At 33.8% G+C, this 20,991-nt stretch overlaps 2 protein-coding genes across 8 annotated transcripts in view; both read right to left on the bottom strand.

Moving 5' to 3' along the window:
* The window catches only part of LOC118739040 (nuclear hormone receptor FTZ-F1), a 628,268-nt gene that overhangs the window by 184,514 nt on the left and 422,763 nt on the right, over nt 1-20,991 (bottom strand). The gene's annotated exons all lie outside the window — the stretch shown is intronic.
* LOC118739047 overlaps nt 351-20,991 on the bottom strand; it is an 86,667-nt gene continuing 66,026 nt past the window's right edge. For 4 of the 5 annotated variants that reach the window (XM_036470156.1, XM_036470154.1, XM_036470155.1 and 1 more), the window contains 3 exons: nt 2,605-2,726; nt 1,495-1,611; nt 351-1,415 (listed from right to left, as the gene is read on the bottom strand). In XM_036470156.1, the coding sequence (XP_036326049.1) occupies nt 477-1,415; nt 1,495-1,611; nt 2,605-2,625 (1,077 nt within the window). In that variant the 5' untranslated portion in view covers nt 2,626-2,726 and the 3' untranslated portion in view covers nt 351-476. Of the gene's footprint in view, nt 1,416-1,494; nt 1,612-1,693; nt 1,935-2,604; nt 2,727-20,991 lie in introns of those variants that run through there. The other variant, XM_036470158.1, reaches the window with a different exon arrangement.

Genomic DNA, 20,991 nt, shown 5'->3' on the forward strand with positions numbered 1-20,991 from the left:
TGTTGGCCCTGTTACAGAAGCACTACGCGCTTCTTCGTCTTCGGGTATTTTTTGGCCGCCCAGTGAACGTCTTGTAACCTGTGAGTGGCTTGGCGATGTCGGACATGATTGCGCGACGTTAGTTGCGATTACGTTGCTAATGCCAGAACCCGATATCGAAGGCGATGCAGACGCGCTAGACGAAGAGGGTTGGCCGCGAAGGCGCGAACGTGTCGAAGCTGTGGATGGTCGTCGACGGAAGAGACCTTTTGAAGGGTCCATATTGCAGACACCTGCATGAAGAAAGTGTGTGGAAAAACGGGTATAATTTTAAAGAGAAGCAAGTGAAATACAAATGAAAATACAAGACATAAGTTTGCAATAAATGAGAATATAATAAAAGCTTTTGCTTGAGCGAGCGACGAGCGCAATGTGCTTTTACAGTGAATTTTTACAGTATATGCGGTTTAATATGATTAAATTATACTAATCAAATTTTAAACATCGTTGACAGTCTTTAACAGCTCATCAATTGGGCCACCACTAGCTTTTTCGCATAGCATTTGGTCAACGTTCGCCTCGCGGGGTGCTGGTGATACATTGGGCACTTCAGCGGCATGCAGTGGGCGATAGTACAAAACGTTTTCCATCATTTGCTCGCCAACTTGACTATCTTCAAAGCTTATTTCATCGGATTCAGTATCGCTATCATCATTATCTGCTATATTTGCTTGCGTTTTTTGAACCTGCGGTTCACAAATAGCATCAATATCCGGTTCGTCATCTACATCGCCGCCTTTTTCCAAACCACTATTATTTACATTTAAAGTTTTCCACTTTTCAGTTGCAAAAGAGATCATATAAGCCACCGAATTATTTGACGCAGCACCCGTTTCGTCGTTACCACTTGCTGGCACTTGGCTCCCCGCCTTCTCAATTACATTAACTTCCCCACCACCATTCAAAGGCAATACTATCATCGCACCTGTTGGACATTTTTCGCCCCGAACACAATTTCCCTCGCATATATCCTTATTTTGCAATAACTCTTGGTAGTTGTCCAATGCTGCTGAACACTTAGAACGATCCAATTGCTCCAGTGCAGTCGAAGGAAACCGCTCACGCAAACGCTTACGCTCTTCCACCAAGCGATACATTTCGAACTCTTGCAGCTGTGTTTGGAAACCGATATTCGGATTTGCAACAGCGCGCCCAGCGCGCACTACCTTCAACGCCTCCTTCCAAGTTAAGTTCGTGGCGGTCATTATGTACGCCACAGCAACAGTGACCGAACGCGACATGCCGGCTAAACAATGAATGAGCACATTACCTTCACGCAATCGGGCGGCATGTATGAAATCATTGCAAACAGAAAAATATTGCGATAGATTCTGATCGGGCGTATCGGCAGCCATGACGCAGAGATAGTGTTTGTCCTGTGGCGGAAGAGGGGCAAAAGTGAACAATTTATTTAAAAAGTGGCAATTACTATGTAATGTGGTTGTATATGCTTACCGGCAGCAAACGCCGCGGACTATCGTGTATAGCTATAATGTGTGTAATCTGATACTTGTCCAGCTGCTGTTGATCTTTCGAATCGCGGTAATTGCCTACATAGAGGCCGGGCAGTACCTGGAATTATGGGAAAAGAGATACATTAGTAAGAGAATAACTTGAGAAGCAAAGTTTTTTTATATAAGTAAACGCCGCTTGCCAAATTCATGTGCCAATCCATGCTGCGTTCTCAGAGGGACTTTGCCCTAAGCCCTGTGGGTTTTACTCTGTAGATACGACAGCATTCGTTGAAACTTTGGAATGTACACTTCCTATATCCTGCTTTATGCGCCTGTATAAAGAACAGTAATATATTCTTCCGAGGCTACAAACTTCCTAGCTGTGCATTGTTTTATTTTAATTTTAGTTTTCTAGCAATAGTTAATGGCCATGCCAACTATTGGTTTGTTGCAGCAAAACAGCTGATTTGTGTTTTGTTTACATTTTGCATTTGACTGCGCAGAGAGCTCCGAAAAATATGCGCTCTCACCGAAAGCAGTGTTGCATGCGAGCCGCAATATTTTTTAACCAAAAAATGCTTAAAATTAATTAAAGAAAAATTAAATCACTAATTTTTCAGTAGCTAAAATTTCGCAATATTTTATAAAATAAATCTTTAAAATTTATTTATTATCCGCATTCCATTTTAGACTGTATAAAGAGATTTATTGTGGGCTGGCAATTGCAACAAACTGCACAATTCATCTCGCTGCTAAGCCGACAGATGGCACTGTGTAAGGTGGAAGTGGCAATAAATGTAAAGACGTTTCTGCAAGATGGTGGAATTTGCATTTACATTTTTTAATTGTACCAGGCAGGATATCGGGAATAAAAAAAAGCATTTTTCCTGTAAAAACGTCAACCAGTGATCGCTTGACACTTCATGAATTTACCAAAAGAAAAAGTTCGGGTAAAATCTTGCAACTTCATTCTCTACACAACTCTCCAAAAATCGCTCTCATTTGCCGGAATTTGGAGTACGGGATCATTTTTCCTGTAGCTTCCTACAAGTTCGTATAAAAACCTGTAAGTTCACGGAATACTGGATCAGAGCTACCATTTTAGATTTACCTTGTTCATGCCATTTCCCATGTTGCTTCATTCATTTATTGTCCTTCACTTTCCAAGGTTAAAAATATGAAACTTTGTGTCCTCTTTTGAAAACTTATGTTTTAGTGCTCAAAGTCGCGAATCTGCAATAAAAAAATTTCCACAAGTTTAATTTTAATATTATTGCTTTTTGTTTGTTTTGTTAATGTTTTCCCTCTTTCTGACTTAAAATTTTGACAAAATTAATATTTGTAATTACAAAAAAAAAAGGGTGCAAAGAAAAAATACTGTTTGTTATAATTTGGTGTTGCTGGCAGAAATTTTCCAGGGATGATTTAAAAGAATAAAAAAAAAACATCTAAAAAAAAAAATAACTAAAAAATTGCAAACACTATTTGCCACATCTAGAATGTAAGAAACCGAAGACATTTAAATTTTTCAGTTCCTGAACAGATAAAGAAGAAGCAGAGAAACAAAAATTAAAATTCTACAGAATTAGTTAGTTAATCCAATAGTGATTGTCGTTATACAGTTAATAAAACAATAAAGGTCTTAAAAGTTGCACAGAATTCCATTGAAAAAATGTCTGAATGCGATAGCACAAAGCTGGAGCCCCTATATATGCATACATATCGTTACCTTAATTCACAAAGGCCCTAACCAACAATATTTACGAAACTTGGTTTTTCACAGATTTTGGGAGGATACATCAGGATCTATTAAAAAACACCTTCAATAAAAATTTTAAAGTGTTAGTACCAAAAACAACGTTTCTCCTGTAGGCTGCATCACTTTTCATAAAAAAAAAGAAGTCAGCACTGTTTTTCCATCGAAATTATAATAATTATTATTATACTTTAAGACTTCCCCCAAAGTATTTCGGTAAAATATTAAGATTTAGGCGAGCTGGACCTATTTGAAAAGACCTCCAAAAATCTATTTTTTTATATGTATAAAATTGCGTTTAAAAAATATTTTAACTATCTAAAAAACCGCCCCAGATAATAGAAGAGTTTAAGCTTAAAATGGCTGCATAAAAATTTTATCAACGGAATCAAAATAATGCAATTTTCGGCGGTATTTTAAAATCGGCCTTGCTCAAGTAAATCTTAATCAGCCTTATCCTGAGTTTCGCCTGAAAAAAAATTCACCCGAAAATTTGTCATCCGCCCATAGTAAAACCATGGAAACCAAGAGTGAAAAGTGAACCGGTTCGGGGAAAATGAAACTCATGATAAGGCTGAATATCTTTCCGAAATATTTTGGCGGAAGTCTCAAAAAATATATTCAGCATTATCACGAGTTTCATTTTTCCCGAACCGGTTCACTTACCACTTTTCATTCCCATGTATTTACTATGGGCGGTTGGAAAATTTACGGGTGATTTTTTTTGGGCGAAACTCAGGATTATTCAGCGCATATTAAGTTCTTTAACTCCGGTGGAAACCGAATTTTCTTAGGCGTTGCACCCTAATGTACATACATACATACTTAACCACAGTGCAGGTGACAAAATTAAATTAAAATTAATTACTTAATTTCGCTAGGGAGGGGCTCCGCGGAAGATAGGCCATATTAACCAGGAACATAGAAAAATTAGACGTTCAGCTTAGCTTGCCTGATTCGTAAGATCTCGCATACACCATTAGTTGGCGCTCAGTGTTATGAAGAAAGTGTAGACTAGGGATGTTAATTTTTTGGCTTCTAACGATCCCCGGATTTTCGGTATGTCGTTATCAAAATTCCGCGATTTAGATATTCATTAGTTTTCAACAACTTAAATCGAAAAAATTGCTTCTAAATTGTCTGAGAAACTCTCCTACCATAAAATAAATAATAAATAAATGGGTTTGAAACCAACTTTTTTATTTAAAGTGGCGTTTTTATTTTTTCTCTTTGACGTCAGGATTTATTTTAAAGGCCTTTTTAATTTCCAAGATATGATTGATTCCAAAAATTATTTAAAAAAATCATTGCGTTGTAGAATCAAAATATGGGTACCAAATAAAAGTAAAGAAGGAAGGAAATTTCTTTAGAAGTAAATAAAAATAAAATTTTTTGGAGTGACAAGGACGAGTCTGTAATTTTTTAAATTGATGTAGTTACAAGCACGAAATTCGAGGATGTTATCGAGTTTATATAAGTCCTTAATATATAATTTTTTCAAAAACAAATAATGCGAAATTTCAAGGAACAAATTTTAATATGACATTTTCAATATGTACCAGTCCATATGAACAAACAAATTAAATCTGATTAAATTCTACAGAGTTTCCTCCCATATACTTCTTCTCTAAGCACATTTCACTGAATTTTATCGATCATTTTGGAATTTTTTACGTCAGGGTGAAAAACTAAAAACGCAATTTTACAATAATTGGCCCATGGTTTCACGAATATATTGATTTTTGCGTGTAAAATTTAATATCGCAAGGTGTTATATGTATAATGAGCTAGACATTGATGGAAAAATATTAATAATTAAATAAAAAAAAAAATATAGCCAATACTGGACAAGAAAAGGAGTTTCTATTATTGCCATCAGTGCAAATTACAAATCCCGAAAATCCCGGCATTCTTGGCTAATAAAAAGGCCGGGACTCCGGAATTAACATTCCTAGTGTAGACCTTTAAAGGCACTTTTTGGAGAGTTTTCGAAATGTCTATTCCTTCAGTAAGGTGAACAAAGGGCTTCCGAAAGCTAGACAATGACACAGGGGAGGTTTGGGCTGCTCGGGCAAGATGCAAACCATTCCCTCAGAGATTTCGCTTTCGCCAAGTCTAACTATGTCTTTAGCTAATTGACTAAGAGCTCAGCACTAAACAAAACAGGTCCCGCTCCTTCACATACTTAAGACCCAGCAATTAAAAAATGAAAATCTTGCTATCGAGTTGCTTCAAACGTTCCAGTATCATCTGCATTTTAATATTGATTTGGTCGATCTACCCTATGTACATCGTCAGGTGTCGCTTGGCTTTCTCACTGGCTGAGTAGAATCTAGTACTCCGCCGTGGTTGGCAGTGGTAGCAATTCTCCCACTGACGTTTGGCTCGATATCCCGCTCTTCATCTTTGTACCTACACTAATCGGTTTTTTGAAATCCGAAACTTCATAAGATCTATCACCAGATAACTCTGATTGTAGCTGAAGGCCTCCGCACGAGACTTCAACAACCTGCATCGAGGAAATGAAATGGATGTGTGTTGGTATAACAGTCTTTGCTTTAGGCCTAAGCAATAGCCACTCTTAGGGTTCAGTCAGAGACTTTCACCAGCCTCGGACGATAGTATTTGCGAAGAAATTAAATGTAGAACTCCGTGCAGCAGCCTCCACTCTGGAAAGGCGCTTCCAGGCTAGTTTCCTGCAATGGTACACAGACGGCTTGAAATCACCCTAGGGCTTCGGAGCTGACGTCTGTGATTCTAGTGCTAGGAGAACGGGAATATCACAATGGCACAATTATCATCCTCAGTAGTAGCCTTCGAGTGTCTAGAGAAGTTTAACCGACTTGCCAAACATAATATGATTCAAGGCTTAGGCAAATCTTGGACCACAATTACTTATTACATGTTAATGATGTTTTTAACTTTATTTCAGAAGATTAGTACTACAGGCTTTGGCGAACTTAGTCATAAAGCGATACTCAGTTGAACAACACGAAAAAGTTATTCAAATGTTTTGCGCGTTGCGCATTTTTTTTTTGTTTTTTTATTTATAAGTGAAAATCTGCGGCCTTGCTAAAACACGCTGTACAGTAACAAGTATGGGAACCAGGCGCTAAGGCAATAAAGGGGAATGAGATATAAGACAGATTAGCTAGGACACCGTCACAACCCCGACTGTGCCTGAGCCCTTCCGGGCAATAGGCGCAGATACGATAGAACAAGAGCTCAGGAATGACAGCAGAGAAACGGGAGGTGTCTCCAGTTATTCGTTTTAATCTTGTTTGACCATTCAAAAGTCTCTCTGCATTAGCTACATTTCTGTGATTAGTAGAAAACCTGTCTTGCCTACAACCCCACACATTCCTGGAAGGACTGTAAGCACAGAGAGTTTATAAGAATACTGCATTAATAAGCCCACCAAGAACATCTAAAGGTATTCTTAGAGTTTCTTTGCCTCCAGACAGTAAAATTTCTTGGATTTTAAACAGAAAATATATTATATAAGCCACTAGTCATAGTCGACGAAGATGTTCGATGAGTGGGAGCACTGAGAAAGTTCGAGAGAAGAATTCGCTTCCTTTCAACCGAAAACCGTCGTATACGAATTACTTAGACTAAACATTTTACTGCATTTTTTCAAAAAAAAGAAGCTTCACCGCCTAAAAGTATACAATGTTTATTTTGTATTCTTCAATCGATATACAAAGAATAGAAATGCAGCGCAAGCTATCAATCGCAACCGTGTCAGTTAGTGCCAACCTGTCACACGAAATTTGTGTTTCCCTTTATTGTTTATCTACCTTCCATAAGTGGTAGACACTTCAATTTAAAGCATTTTTGGCGCCAATGACGCGGAAATCAGAGGGGTAAAATAGACGAAAAGCCACACATATAAATCCAATGAAAAAGCCGAACATTTGTATTTTTTTTTTTTTTTGGTAAACTGATTGCAATGCAGTTATATGTAAAATAATTTGCACTCGCCAGCAAGCGCCCTACAGTATGCACACTTTATTTGATTGCCACGAATGTCACATGAATTTATTGAAATTGCTCGTGTCGAGTGATTTGCCAGCGGCCAGTTTGCCGCGCCACCTACCGCGCTACAGTGTTGCATTGCACTGGCCGATTGCCTGTATTTTAATGACGTCATTGCGGCGGCGTCGGCGGCGTGCTGTGCAAGGTTCCCACCAGTATTGTCTCTCGCGCTCCTACCATGCCTTGAATTTACTGCACTATACTGCATATGTGTACGTAGAACTTGTTATGGCGCAATCGCCCGAAAATATGCAATCACAAAATAATTTGGCGACAGTTAAATGAAATGTCGTACAACACAAAGTTACTGGGGACTGGTATTGTCGGTGCCGAGTGTTTGATGTTGTTAGTGCCAGTGAGGCAAGAGAAAAATTTGTATACACAACTATAACAATAAGAGCAAAGAATTCATATCCAATAAAATTGCAGGCCCTACATGACTTGGCAAGCCTCCGGTTGATTTGTAGCAAAGCATACTTTGTGGCGCAAAGGCCACGATACACTGCTACTGATGGTAAGCTTAAGCGCAGTTAGCAGCGTTTAATAGCAAAGGGGGCTAATAAAAGGGTAGAGGTTGACTGCGCTGACATCCGTGTTATACTCGTTTTTCTTCTTCTGCTTTAAACACTTTGTTGTCGTCATTGTTTAGTAAATTATTTTCTTATTTTTGCTTATATGTACACTCCATGTCAAAATTGACAAGCCTAAACGGGTAATATCTGTTAATTAACTTAAAATTTTTATATAAAAACGTAGTTTCATTTTTGACAAATACATGGTAACTCTGACAACTGTCTCTCAACTTACTAGAGTCTTTCGTAAGACAATTGTCAATTCCGGCAACTATCTTGAAAAAAAGAAAAAAAACTATGTATGTATGTATATACGAAATTCCTAAAGATGAAATGAAATTAAAAAAATATATTTTTTTTAACAATTAATTCTAAACAGTTTAAGAACTTTCAATAAAAAATAGGCTTCTTAAAATTAAATGAAATAAAAAAGATATTTTTCAAAGCAATAAAATGAAAAGAAAATGATTAAAAAAAAAATATTAATTAAAAAAAGGAAACAAATTGCTTGAAAGTTAATGAAATTAGAAGAAAATACTTTTCTTTTTAAACAATAAATTTAAAAGAACATTTAATTAAAAAAACTTAAAAAAATAAGAGGTTTTATAAAAACTAAATTAAATTTTAAAAATATTTTTTTAAACAATAAAATCTATTACTTAAAAGAAAAACATGTAAATTGAAATAGAAAAAATAAACATAATTAAAAAAACACATAAGTTTTTTTTTTTAAATTGAATGAAATAAAAAAATATATATATTTTTCTTTCTATAACAATAAAATCGAAAAATGGAAAGAAAATTAAGGTAAAAAATTAAATAAAGAAATCCTTTGCCCCAGGACTCGAACCTCGGCTCTCATTAATGGCACGCCAGTGCTTTACCCCTTCAATTGTTGGCGCAGCGCAAGCAAAATGATATACATACATACATACATCTCCATTTGGAACATGCTGAAGTGCTTTCTGTCTTTTCGCCATGAAAGTAGGCAATAAATGAAATCTTTAAAACTATCTTGCCTACTGTGTTTCATTTCTCTTACAAAAGTCTTGCAACTATCTTAGACAGTATTGCGTTGTAAGCTTTTTAATTTACCACCCCTGAGGTACCACCTTTCCGGTGAAAAAACAATTATCGAAATCGGTTAACGTGGTCCAAAGTTATGCATACTTAATGGGCTACAAATCTGCATAAACAAAATCTTTCTAAAGTTTTTTTTTTTAATGTTGCACCTTTTTGAAATTTGGATTTATACGGTTTTTGTTAAGCTATGATTTTATAAAAAAATTTAAATTAAATACAAAAAAAAAGTTTATGGTTAAAACTTGTCAATTTTTGGGGCACTTATAATTTTGGCATGAAGTGTATTTATTGTCTGTACGTCTAGCTTTTATTATTACATATCACCAAATGCCTGCCACTGCGTACATACTTGCTGCTCGTTGCACATAAATAAAAAGGACAAATGTTAGGCTACATTACAGCGCCTACTTCCGCTGGCATTGCAGGTTGTTTGAAACAAAAAATAAAATGTAGCAGTGGAATCGCCAGCTAATGTCGTCGCCGTCACCACCTCCGTCGCTGAGCTGACTCAACAGTTTGTTGACAGTTTTACTTAGAGCATACATAACCTTGCCTTGCGTTTGTTAGTGGCATAGTTTCAGGCGCTGGCACTAGCTGCTGCAGTGTTTACACTCTTATACACACACACACACACACACACACACACACACAGATGCTAATTTAAAGGTCAACACAAGTGCCAAAAGGGGTGCTGAGCACAAAATTGTAAGCTTGGCATTCAGCAGCAAACAACTGACAAAACGAACACAAAGATAGTAATGCATTTAAATATATATATATATATATATATATAAATATCTACATATGTACATATGTGTACACATTCGGGTGGTTATTAAAGTAACTATTTATTTTTTTCCAAGTACAAAATAGAGACCTACGAAAATTTGCAAATAAAAAAATGAGGGGTTTCTAAAAGGGTTTGGAAAAAATTGAATTTGCTTTTTAAAATCACGAAATTTTCACTTTATCCGGCTATAACTCAGCGAGTTTATGAATTTATATGAAAAACATTATGTCAAATTTGTCAGACCAAGTCAACATTTTTTTAAACTTTGCGATAAAAAAAAAATCAAATCCTGGTAGCGACCCCTAAAAACTTGTTTCAAAATTTAAAATTTTGGTGGGATGCCCCAACAAAATTTAGAAGTTTATATCTTAGGACCACCCTAGTACACATGTATATATTTGTGTTGAGCTGCGAAAATAATTTATGCAGCTGCATTTGCTTTCGCTTTAGGGATAAAATACTCTACACAAAATCTTCAGACCAACATACATGCATCTAGCAAAAAAAAAATAAAAAACTTGCAGGTAGGCGTGTCACGCTTGCATTTCTCATTTTTCAATATTTTTTTTACACTTTTTCTACGCTCATTTATTTGTCTAACATTTGAACTTGACATTCACGGTAAAATCTAGCAGCGCGTTACGAGCAACCAGCAGTCATCAATTTTAAAGGCCATGGAGACCCATTTGCTTCGCTGCTCGATTTGATGATTATTTGCTTGCTCGCTTGCCTGCCCGGTTGCTCGTAATTTTCTCCTATTTGTTTTGTTCGCTGGTCGCCTTGCCATTTATTATCCTGGCGGTTGACTTGCCAGAGCTGCCGCTGCTTCCGGCGCCGCTGGCTCTGCTGTTGCTCCTACTATGTGTGTTAAATTGTCTCGTAAATCTGTTGTTGATCTGTTGCGAAATTGCAATAGCTGCTATGTACTTGTGCTCTTGCTGAGCTTTACAAATTTACACCTCTTTTCAATGTCACACACAAAAGCGATTAAGGAGTGGTTTTATGATGTTTTACGAAAGTATTAAATGACGCTATGTTGTGCGTATTTATGAGTTTGTATAGAGGAAATGGTAAAGTATTGAAATTGAAGGACTAAATATCAAGGTAGGCTTATTGCATTATTTATGTAGATGAAGTGGGTAGATTTGTTGGAAATGTGAAAGCTTCTTTTGGCGTGCAAACTCTTTCTGATAAAATAATGAAATAATTAAGTAAATAAATAAATAATACATTTTTTTGTATGACTATGGTTTAATTATAAAATTGTATTTATTGTTTGTTTTTCAAATAAAAGTTGAAAATATGGAATCTCGTTTTTCTACTATCAATATGTACTAGTTTTGCAAATTTTTTTGGCAGCTGAGTATTATTTTTGAGAATTAAAATACCTTCGTTCACATGCTAAAGTTTTTTTTTAAGATGAAAGTTATTTTTGTAATTTAAACGGAAAGCTCTTTGTGGGTACATACATTTAAAACTATTAACCTTTTCAAAAAAGGAATGAATGGCTCTTTGTTACGTGTGAAAGCTTTTTTGTTACATAGAAACTTGTTTTAGCAGTAGTAATACCACTTTTCTGATTTTATGACCCCTTCGTCTCTTTAAAAATTGACAAACGATATCTTGAGTTTAAAAAGGGAAAGCTATTTTTGTCATGTAAAAGCCGAATTATTTTAAAATATTGCGCTTTTGTGTAAGCATAAAAGCTCTTCGTGACACGCTAGAACTTTTTTTATGTAAAGAAAATCGGCTTTCTGAGGATTATCTTTGATAAACAAAACTTCGCTTGTAAGAATGAAAGTTTTGTTTGATAAGTGAACGCTTTTTTTGCCTCTTAAATCCTACTTTGGTGTGTGGAAACTTCTTTTGCATACATATGTACATTTAAAAAAAATTGGCTTTTTGAAAGCACAAAAGCTCTTTGTGAAACGTAAAAAATCTATTTTATATATGGAAAGTTGTATTTCTATTATAAATCCTATTGGAGTTATTTTTTTTTTTAACCTGTAGACTCTTTTTGAGAATTGAAATGTTGTTGTTGAGCTTCGAAAGCTCTTCTTGAAAAGTGAAAGTTATTTTTGTAGTGTCAACGCTTATTTTTATAAGTGAAAGCGTTTTGTGAGTACATACTTACATTTTAAAAAGGTATACAGGCTCATTGGGGAACGCGAAAATACTTCGATATATGGAAACTTGTTTTTCTATTGTCCTTTATATATTTTTTTTTCACACCTGAGGTATATATCGAGCCTAACAAAAAGGCACAAGTGACATTTTTTTGAAAATTTTATTTTTGATGCAGAAATTCATGTAGATGTTCGAGGAATATTTCTGCATCAAAAAGAAAATTTTGAAAAAATTTCGCTTACATCCTTTCGGCGTTTAGGGCTCGATGTGTAGATTTTGAAAAAGTTAACTTTTGTTTGAAGGTATGAGAGCTCTTTATGACATGTGAAAAGTCCGCAGCAAGAAAACCAGATTATACTTACTTTTTAACATTTTATAAGAAATTTTTGCTTTTTTTATTTGTTTTTGTTTCTGCTTTTCAAGGAAAATTCCAAAGAGAATTAGCCGAAAAATTCGGACATTTCAGCGAAAATTCCTTAAAAGCCTCTGTAGTGCCCCGGAAAAATTCCGAATATGACGAAAAAATTCAAAGTAGTAGCAAAAAGGTATCCAAAGGTACCGCAATAATCCTGAAAAGTACCGACAAATGCCAAGAAGTCGGTACCGAGAATATTTAGTATTCGCATGTGTACTGAACCAGAAAATTGCCGAAAAAACCCGAACTAAACACGGAAAGTCCTTAAAAGTCTCTATAGGTCCCGGAAAAAAATACCCAAAAGCCTAGAAAAATCCACAGGAGTCGGAAAAAGGTGTCGAAACTTACGAAATTTGCCGAAAAACGCGAAGAAGCTTCGAAATGGTACTGAAATGTCCCATTAAAAAAGGCGAAAGAATCCAAGAATTGCATAGAAAGACTAAAAAGTCCCGAAAGTGGTGCTGAAAAATAATTTTTCTGTTTGAAAAAAAAAATGGTAAAAATACATTCCACTACTAGAATATCCTTAAGTCACGAAACACTCAATCTTCAAATCCATATAACAGATTTGTGCATATGTAGACATCTTAGGGTGGTCCCTGAAATATCAACATCATGGGGCCTTGAAAATTTTAAAATTTAAAACAGGGTATAGGGTCGGTACCAGAGTTTGCAAACATTTATTTTTTTAGTCTCAAAAATTCCACAAAATTTTGACTTTGATCAGTTATAACTCAGCGAGTTTATGAATGTATATGAAAAACTTTCCATAATAGTCTAAGATCCGACAAAGGTACGACCCTCACCCATCTGTTTAATGGATGAAATTTATTTTGTATAAAATTTAACTTGTTAAAAAATATTTCGCGAATGGGTTGGCTGAAAAAATCCTGGTCAGGATATTTTTAATTAAATATTCAAAAATTTTTAATATTTATTTTTTATTTTTTGCTCATTTGTTTAATGAACAAATTATATTGCAATCGAAAGTATTAAGCCTATAGAATGTGAAAACGTTGGGTTGTCTATTCCTGGGCTAAAATTATAAAATTATAAAAATTATAATTTTTGAATATTTAATTAAAAATATCCTGACGAGGATTTTTGCAGCCAACCCACTCCCGAAATATTTCCCAATACCATAAATTTCATACAAAGTAGATTTCATCCATTAAACAGATGGGTGAAGGTCGTGCCCTTGTCGGATCTCATCCTACAATATATCAAATTTATAAGATCTCATTTTGTAGAAATTTAGGCGATTTTTTTTTAAGTTTAAATTTTTTCAAACCCAGGAAGATACCCATAAATTAGTTTTTAAATTTAAAAATTTTCGTGGATGTCAGTATTTTATAAGTATAACAAAATAAATAAATATATATATATATATGTAAATAGCTCCATCTACTATGCACACTCACGAGCATAAAAACACTGTCATTCAACCAGGCTCACTCCCACTTGATGCAGCCGATTCTGCTTATCACAAAATAGTATGCGCAACGAAGACATTTCGCAGTCATTTATGCACGCAGTAATCTTCGAGTGTGGGATCCTTTGCGTGCATGATTTTCAACGAAAAATCACCAGCGCCATATGCAATGATATGCATAGCGAGCAATCACACCAGTCAATCATCTGCAGTTTTTCGCTGTAACTTCAACATGCACAACAATAACAAACAGAGAAAAAAAGAGTGCAGCATCCATTGATCCATTCAACCACCCAACCATCCAGTTATCAACTTTGACAGGAAATTTATGCGGCAGCACAACACACACGCGGCTGGCTGCAAAAATAGCAAAATTTCCTTAACTTTTCAGCAATCTGTAACCAAGCAGTGGTGCCAAGCCAGTTGCCAGTTGCCAGTTGTATGTACGTAGGGGATCGGAATTTCCGTTTTCGCACCGTTTGTAGAAAAACCCTCGTCTTTTCGCTGTTTGTATGCTACATCCATACATATTTATGTATGTGTTTAAGTGGGTTTTATTTGCGTTTCTCTTCTTTATTTCCATTTCTTCTTTTCTTTTACGAGATCTACTCTGGCATAAATCACATTCGCGCTATCATTTAGCCTTTTATGAAGCTTTTCACGGAAAAATATGCAAGGATATGAATGTATGTATGTATGCACGAACATACTTTCACAACACTTGAAATTTAAATGCACTATTCTGCATAGTTTTACCACCTGGTCTTGCGCCTTTCGCGTATTTTTTCCAGTTTCCATTCGAATTTATGTATGTAGGTGTTTAAAAAGCAGTAAGATTTTCACATATCTACTTAACTAGTTGCCTACAAACATTTGAATATGCTTAGTTTTCAAGTGCAGCACTTAAACTGGTTGCCGGCGATAACGGTGACAGTTCTTAAAATTCTCTAGATTGCTATACACCTACATAAGTATGTATGCACATTAGACCGTACAGAAAAAAAAAATTCGCCCCGTACCACAGTGCCGCGAAGGTGGACAAAAATACAAAAATCGACTGTCTTGAAACTTAGATGTTTTGATGTCAAGTTACAACTAAATCTCCAACTAAGAGAAGTTCATAAGTTATTTTGTGATAAAAACAACTTTCAGCCTCACACACCCCCTCAAAGTACACCTATTTTCTACATACCATTTCATTTCGGCGATTCGCACATAAAAGTGGTCGCAGTTAAAAATTTGTTAAAAATACATTTTTATTCCTAGCAAGATCAACTTTTGCACTTTGATAAAGATATATGCGACAAACCAAGAAATGTATGGTTCATGGAAAAAAAATGTATACAAATATTTTTTTTTTATTAATAAATAAATATATGATTAAACATACCAAAATCCGAAAATTGGTAAACTTTGGAGACAAAAAAAAAAAAACATCTTGAAAGTTCGTGAAATTTTTTTTTTGGTTATGGTAGTTTGGACCTTCTACTAACAGAAACAATCGAAATCTCTTCCAACTTTTTCCAATATTTGAAAATTTTCAATTTTGAAAAAGTGACTAAATGCCTTTTTTTTGGTATTATTTTAGCTGATCTATATTTACAATACTTTTTCTGAATGCCCTAAGATCTAAATTTTTGGTTCGCTTTTCAAAAATAAGGTATTGAATTAAAGCTAAAAGTGCCAAAAAAAAAATTAAGAGGTACAGGGTGCTTTGAAATGAAAAAAATTATCAGCTAATTAAAATACTTAAATATGCATCACGGTATGGGAGCCAAAAACAAAGGTATACGAAGATTTACATATATATATATATACATATATATATATATATATATAGAGCAATGACACCAGTTTACAAATAATATGTTAACCAATGATTAGACGAAAGGCGAACAAAAAGCAAATAAAAATAAATAACATACCTATTACTCTTCATCTGCATAAAGAGTACTATTTTGCTTAAGCAGCAAACAGCTTGCGAAAATGATAGTACAAATAAATGTATGCACATCATGGAGGTCCAATTTTTTTATATATATATATTTTTTTTGATTGAGTCTTTTTATAATTTTGTTCACCTAACTAATTACATTACCTGTGCAAAAATTTCAACGTTTTACTATTAGTGGAAAATGTAGCTCAACGCGAGTTTAAAATTTCTTGAATTTTTCTCTGGTGCTAAGAGTCCTCTCTTGTGGAAAACAAATAAAAACCCAAGAGTTTAGTGTTTTGTTGAACGAAACAAGAGAGTTATACCTTAGAAATTATGGTTGGTATAACATGCCAAGTTCAGTGCATAAAGTTTTAGTACGTGGACGTGATGTAATTAAATACTTTGATTTACCAATAGGTAATGATTTTAAAGCTATGTTTTCATTTATTTTCTTATTCTGTATTTCCACCTATTTTATCAGGTTCATTATCAGAAGAAGCCTTAGAATGTTCACACAAAAACATAAGAAAATATCGGCTTAATCGTTCTCGAAAAACTGGAAGAGTACAAAGCAATACGGATTTAATGACTCGTTTGATATTATCGTCAGATCCATTAGTTGCATTTAAAAGAAATATAAAACAGAGAAACAAATATTTAAAGGGTTCTGATCTCAGCTTTAATAAATACATTGTTGAAAGTGACGAAGCAGACAAAAGCATGGAATCATTTGAATCAGTGATCACTTCCTCCTCTTCTGAGGACTCTGAAACTGAGTGATTATAACAACTAGTTCGGTTTTTATTAACATATTATATGTTATTACCATATAACAGCTATTATTTCTTACTTACTTAACAGTGATTATGCTTTATTTTAAATGAAATCAAAAGAATTTTTTTTTTCTAAAGGTTAACATGTAAGGAAAACCGACTTAATTTTTCAAATTACCATAATGTATTCATTTAGGAAATAAAGTTTAGACGAATTTTGACTATTAAGACTATTTTTCTGAACACTTAGCAACAATGATATGCCATATTTCATTTTTAAATAATCATGTGCAAAAACTCGGTGTTTTTTTAATGGGTACCCGTTACAAAAAAACCGATTACTTTCTTAAAATTAGAGTAATATAGACACTTCAGATGTAAAGTTTCAATAAATTCTGACGACTCCTTCCTGTTTTCGTAAACACCACAATCAGCAATGATTATGCCTCATTTGTCTTTCATATAGTAATGTAAAAAAAAATCTTTTTTTTTTAATGGGTACCCGGTACCGAAAAATCGATTTCATTTTTGAAATAAGCATGGGTTAGTCCTTTAAGGTGTAAAGTTTCAACAAGTTCTGAATACTATTTCGGTTTTTATAAACATATGTCTACGATGATTATGAGTTATTTTACCTTTTTATAAAATTGTAAAAAAAAACAATTTTTTAATTAAATTGTAACAGATGCTGAAAAACGTTTTTTTTTTCTTAAATTGCCGTGATATAGTCCTTTCAGGTGTAAAGTTTCAGCCCATTCTGATGCCTCCTTCCACTTATATCAACACATGTCCACAATGACTATTTTCATATAAAAATGCAAGAAAAACTCGGTTTTCTCGAAATGAGTAACCGGTACAGAAAAACCGATTTCATTTTTGAAATTAGAGGGGCATAGTACTTCCAGGTGTGAAGTTTCAGCCAATTCTGACCACTCCTTCTATTTTTGTCCATCATTTGTATGGAGTCGCGGCACTGTGCGTACCTTCAAATCTGTGGTATTTTTGCAAGACAATTTCGAAAACAATTTTTATTTATTTTTTGGCCGAACGTAGGGATCGCCTTTTTACGTTTTTCGTCATATTTTCGGCATTTACAATCGGACCTTTAAGTTTGATATATCGATGTTCTTGCCTCGGAGAGGCAATTTTTGTTGCACCAAAGTTCATTGACCTTAAGTACCCCGTTGCAGTACTTACCTACCAGATCTCAGTTCTTAACGCCTTAATGTACCACCCTAATGTCAGAAAATTTACAGAGCGATTCTTGCAAATTTTTTGTAAGACAAATAACAATAAGCAAAATAGTTTGAAACATTTTGGTTATTCTGGCATGAAAGTCTTACAAAAAAAAAGCTCCCTTGTCGACTTTCATATTGAAAAGCTCTTGAGCAGGTTTCAAATCAAATAATTTTGGTCGCGCTGCTCCAACAGTCGCAATGGTCGAGTGAGCAAATCACTGGCGTGTCATTTGACAGATCCGAGGACGGGCAGCGGAATTTGTTCTTCTTTTTTGATTTAATTTCCATTTGATTTTTAGATTTTATTGTTTTAATAACAAAAATATATATTTATTTTACTTTATGGAATTTTTAGAAACTTAGTTTATGTAGTTTTTCTGTTTTTTAATTAAATATTTTTTCTTTTTTAATTTAATTTAATTTTATTGTTTTAAAAACACTTTTTTTTAATTGCATTAAATTATTATTTTATATTATCATTCTTGTTTTTAATTTGACTTTTTAAATTTAATTTTCTTTAAAACTATAGGTTTTATTGTTTTAAAATAAAAAACATATATGTGCATATCGCTTTAATTTCACTGAAGTTTTAGAAACTTAATTTATGTGTTTTTTGTTTGTTTTTAAATGTTTTTTTTGTTTTATAATTTAATTTTCTTTTAATTTTTTGATTTTATTGCTTTAAAAAGGAACTTTTTTCAATTTCATTTTATATTAGAAATATTTTTAATATCTTTCTTTTTACAAAAAGTTTAACTTTTTTAATTCAATTTTATTTTCATTTTAGATTTTGTGTTTTAAAAAGAAAAATATTTTGATTAATTTCTTTTGGTTTTTATGAACTGATTTTATTTTATGTTTTAAATTATTATTATTATTTTTATTTAATTTATATTCAATAACAAAAAAAAATTTATTTAATTTAGTGTTTATTTTTAGATTTCAATGTCTCAAAAAAATAATATATTTTTAGTACCATTGAATTTTTAAAAACTTGTTTTAATTTCCTGTTCTTTAATTAATTTTTTTCTTTTTTTTTTTAAGTTAAATTTTCTTTTAATATTTTGTGTTTATTGCTTTGAAAAGAACAAAAATAGATATATTTCATTTCTTTAAAAACTTAATGATTGACGAACAGCATAACGCTAACCCCTTTTCGTAAGCAGATCTTTCAACTAGTCTTTCGAAAGACAGAAAAGAGTTTTTTAGATAGTTGCCAACTGTCTTGCGAAAGACTTTTATCCTTCGAATGACTGTAGTGACTTGAAATACAGCTGCTAGAATTTCCCGGTAAAGTTCACCAAAAATCATTTAACTTTTGCCAAAGAAGTACTTTGATTATTCCAGTAGGACTGGACTGTCAGCGAAAAATGCCAAGGCTAGGTTCGGCAAAAAAAAAAAAACAAAAACATTTTTCGGAATCGCCTAGCAAAAATACTTTATACTAAAGACTTTAAGGTGAATTTTTTTTGTTTGCTTGTAAGGTGGTGCGGTCTAATGCATTTACATTCCTATGCGAATTTATGAAAATATCCAGCTACATTTACACCCATTGAACATCCTTGCCTTCACCAGCATACTACTTCTGCAACCCGCTCAAAAATGCATTTGTGTTTTGGTAATTGAATTGAAGTGCGTGACAGAGAGTTTGCTCAGTTGTTCGTGCTTAGCACAAAGCAGAGTATCTATTCACTACTGCAATGAATGCATGAAAAGTAGCGCCTTTATAATTTGAATGATGGCAACTGCTTGATTTTTTTCACTGCTAAGCACTTTTTGCTTGCACTTGCGCTTTTCTTCCGCGCTGTATTTTAATTTGCACTTCTTCGTGTCAAGAAATCTATTAAATTCCACAATTCGCATGCATGGCGTATACGTAACTTTTTATGTCTTCCCAGTTGCTAGAACCAAATTTTGTACATATGTAGTTTGTTTGGCTATTTTTGGTAAGTTTGAAGCAAGCAAATACACACTCACGTTATTTATTATCCTATATACTTCGTTGAAAATTTGAAGTAAGATGAACAAATCATTGGAACAAAACTACTTCAGCCATTGCCAACTACTACCATGAATCCTGTTTAAAAGTCACTCAACTCAACAACAGACGAACTCTATGGACGAATAACCTGGTCTGGTTAAACTTAGTGCAAAAGCCACAAAGCTCTTCAATCTAAACTAAAATAAACGTGAATTTGAAACCAACAAAAATGCACTCACTGAAAACAGTAAGAAAATTGAACTTGACAGGCTGGTATAAAACGACTTGGCGTAGAAGAATAGAAAGTCGCCAGAGGCTTGTTCGACGAAGATTAAATAAGGAGGACTATATCTTCCGATGATCCTCCTGGGCCAGACGGAATGTTCCCAGATCATCTACAAATTATGTCCCGGCCTAAGTAGTTTTCAAAAAAGTCGAAAAAAACGGTTAAAATAAATGTCTGAGTAAAATTTCATGGGAAATATTTTCGTAGAACATTTTAACCCATTAGCTCCCGTCTGAAAAGGTCGTTTTGACCCTTTCTTCAAGAAACCCCGCATAAGGCAAATTTGAAAGTTCATTAGAGGATTGATATATTCTAGAAAATTATTCTTCGGAAAATTTTACTAGGCGTCTTCTCAGGCAAAAACGTCATGCCGCTAACGTAAAAGTCTCTATAAAATTAAAATGCCAAGAAGGAATAACAGCCAAACTCAATTTTCAAAAATTTACTTTTGGCAGAGATTTTTTTATTTTGATTTTTTCGTGGATATGTATACTTTCAGAAAATATTAGAAAAATCCGGGCTGGTTTCGGCTTTTACACACTGTAATTTATCTCCTCTTTTGAGGAGTGTACCTAACCGTCCTCCTCTACAATGTGGCATATTTTGATTTATACATTAGATTTGATAAAGTCAGAGGTCTTGGCGTTGAGTTGGACAAAATTTGCTAGTTTTTCATTAATTTAAAAATTAATTTAAATTGTCGTTCAATTTTTTTGATTTTGTACGAATAGCCCAATATAAAAAATGTCCCGATCGTGTGACACTGCCTTTATAGCAATAAGGGTTTGAAAATTTTTTCGATTTTATATTCCAAAAGTGTTTTGGAAAAAAAAAAATTAGAAAAAGTGGTCCCATTCGGTCTCATTTTCTCCAATTTATGGGCATTTAAATTTTCAAAAATCAATATCTAGAAAACGGCTGGACAAAAAAAATTAAAACAAGTAATTTAAAAAAAAAATTTTTTAAGACAAGCTTTCATAAGTGCTAAGTAAACAAAAAAAAAAGAAAAATCGACCCCCGCACTACCTAACGGCAAAATTTTTTGTGGAGGTATTTCTTTCCATTCAAATA

The sequence above is a fragment of the Rhagoletis pomonella genome, unplaced genomic scaffold (genome assembly GCF_013731165.1).
Source record: "Rhagoletis pomonella isolate Grant_MI unplaced genomic scaffold, Rhpom_1.0 Rhpom_scaffold_00005, whole genome shotgun sequence".
Classification (NCBI taxonomy): domain Eukaryota; kingdom Metazoa; phylum Arthropoda; class Insecta; order Diptera; family Tephritidae; genus Rhagoletis; species Rhagoletis pomonella.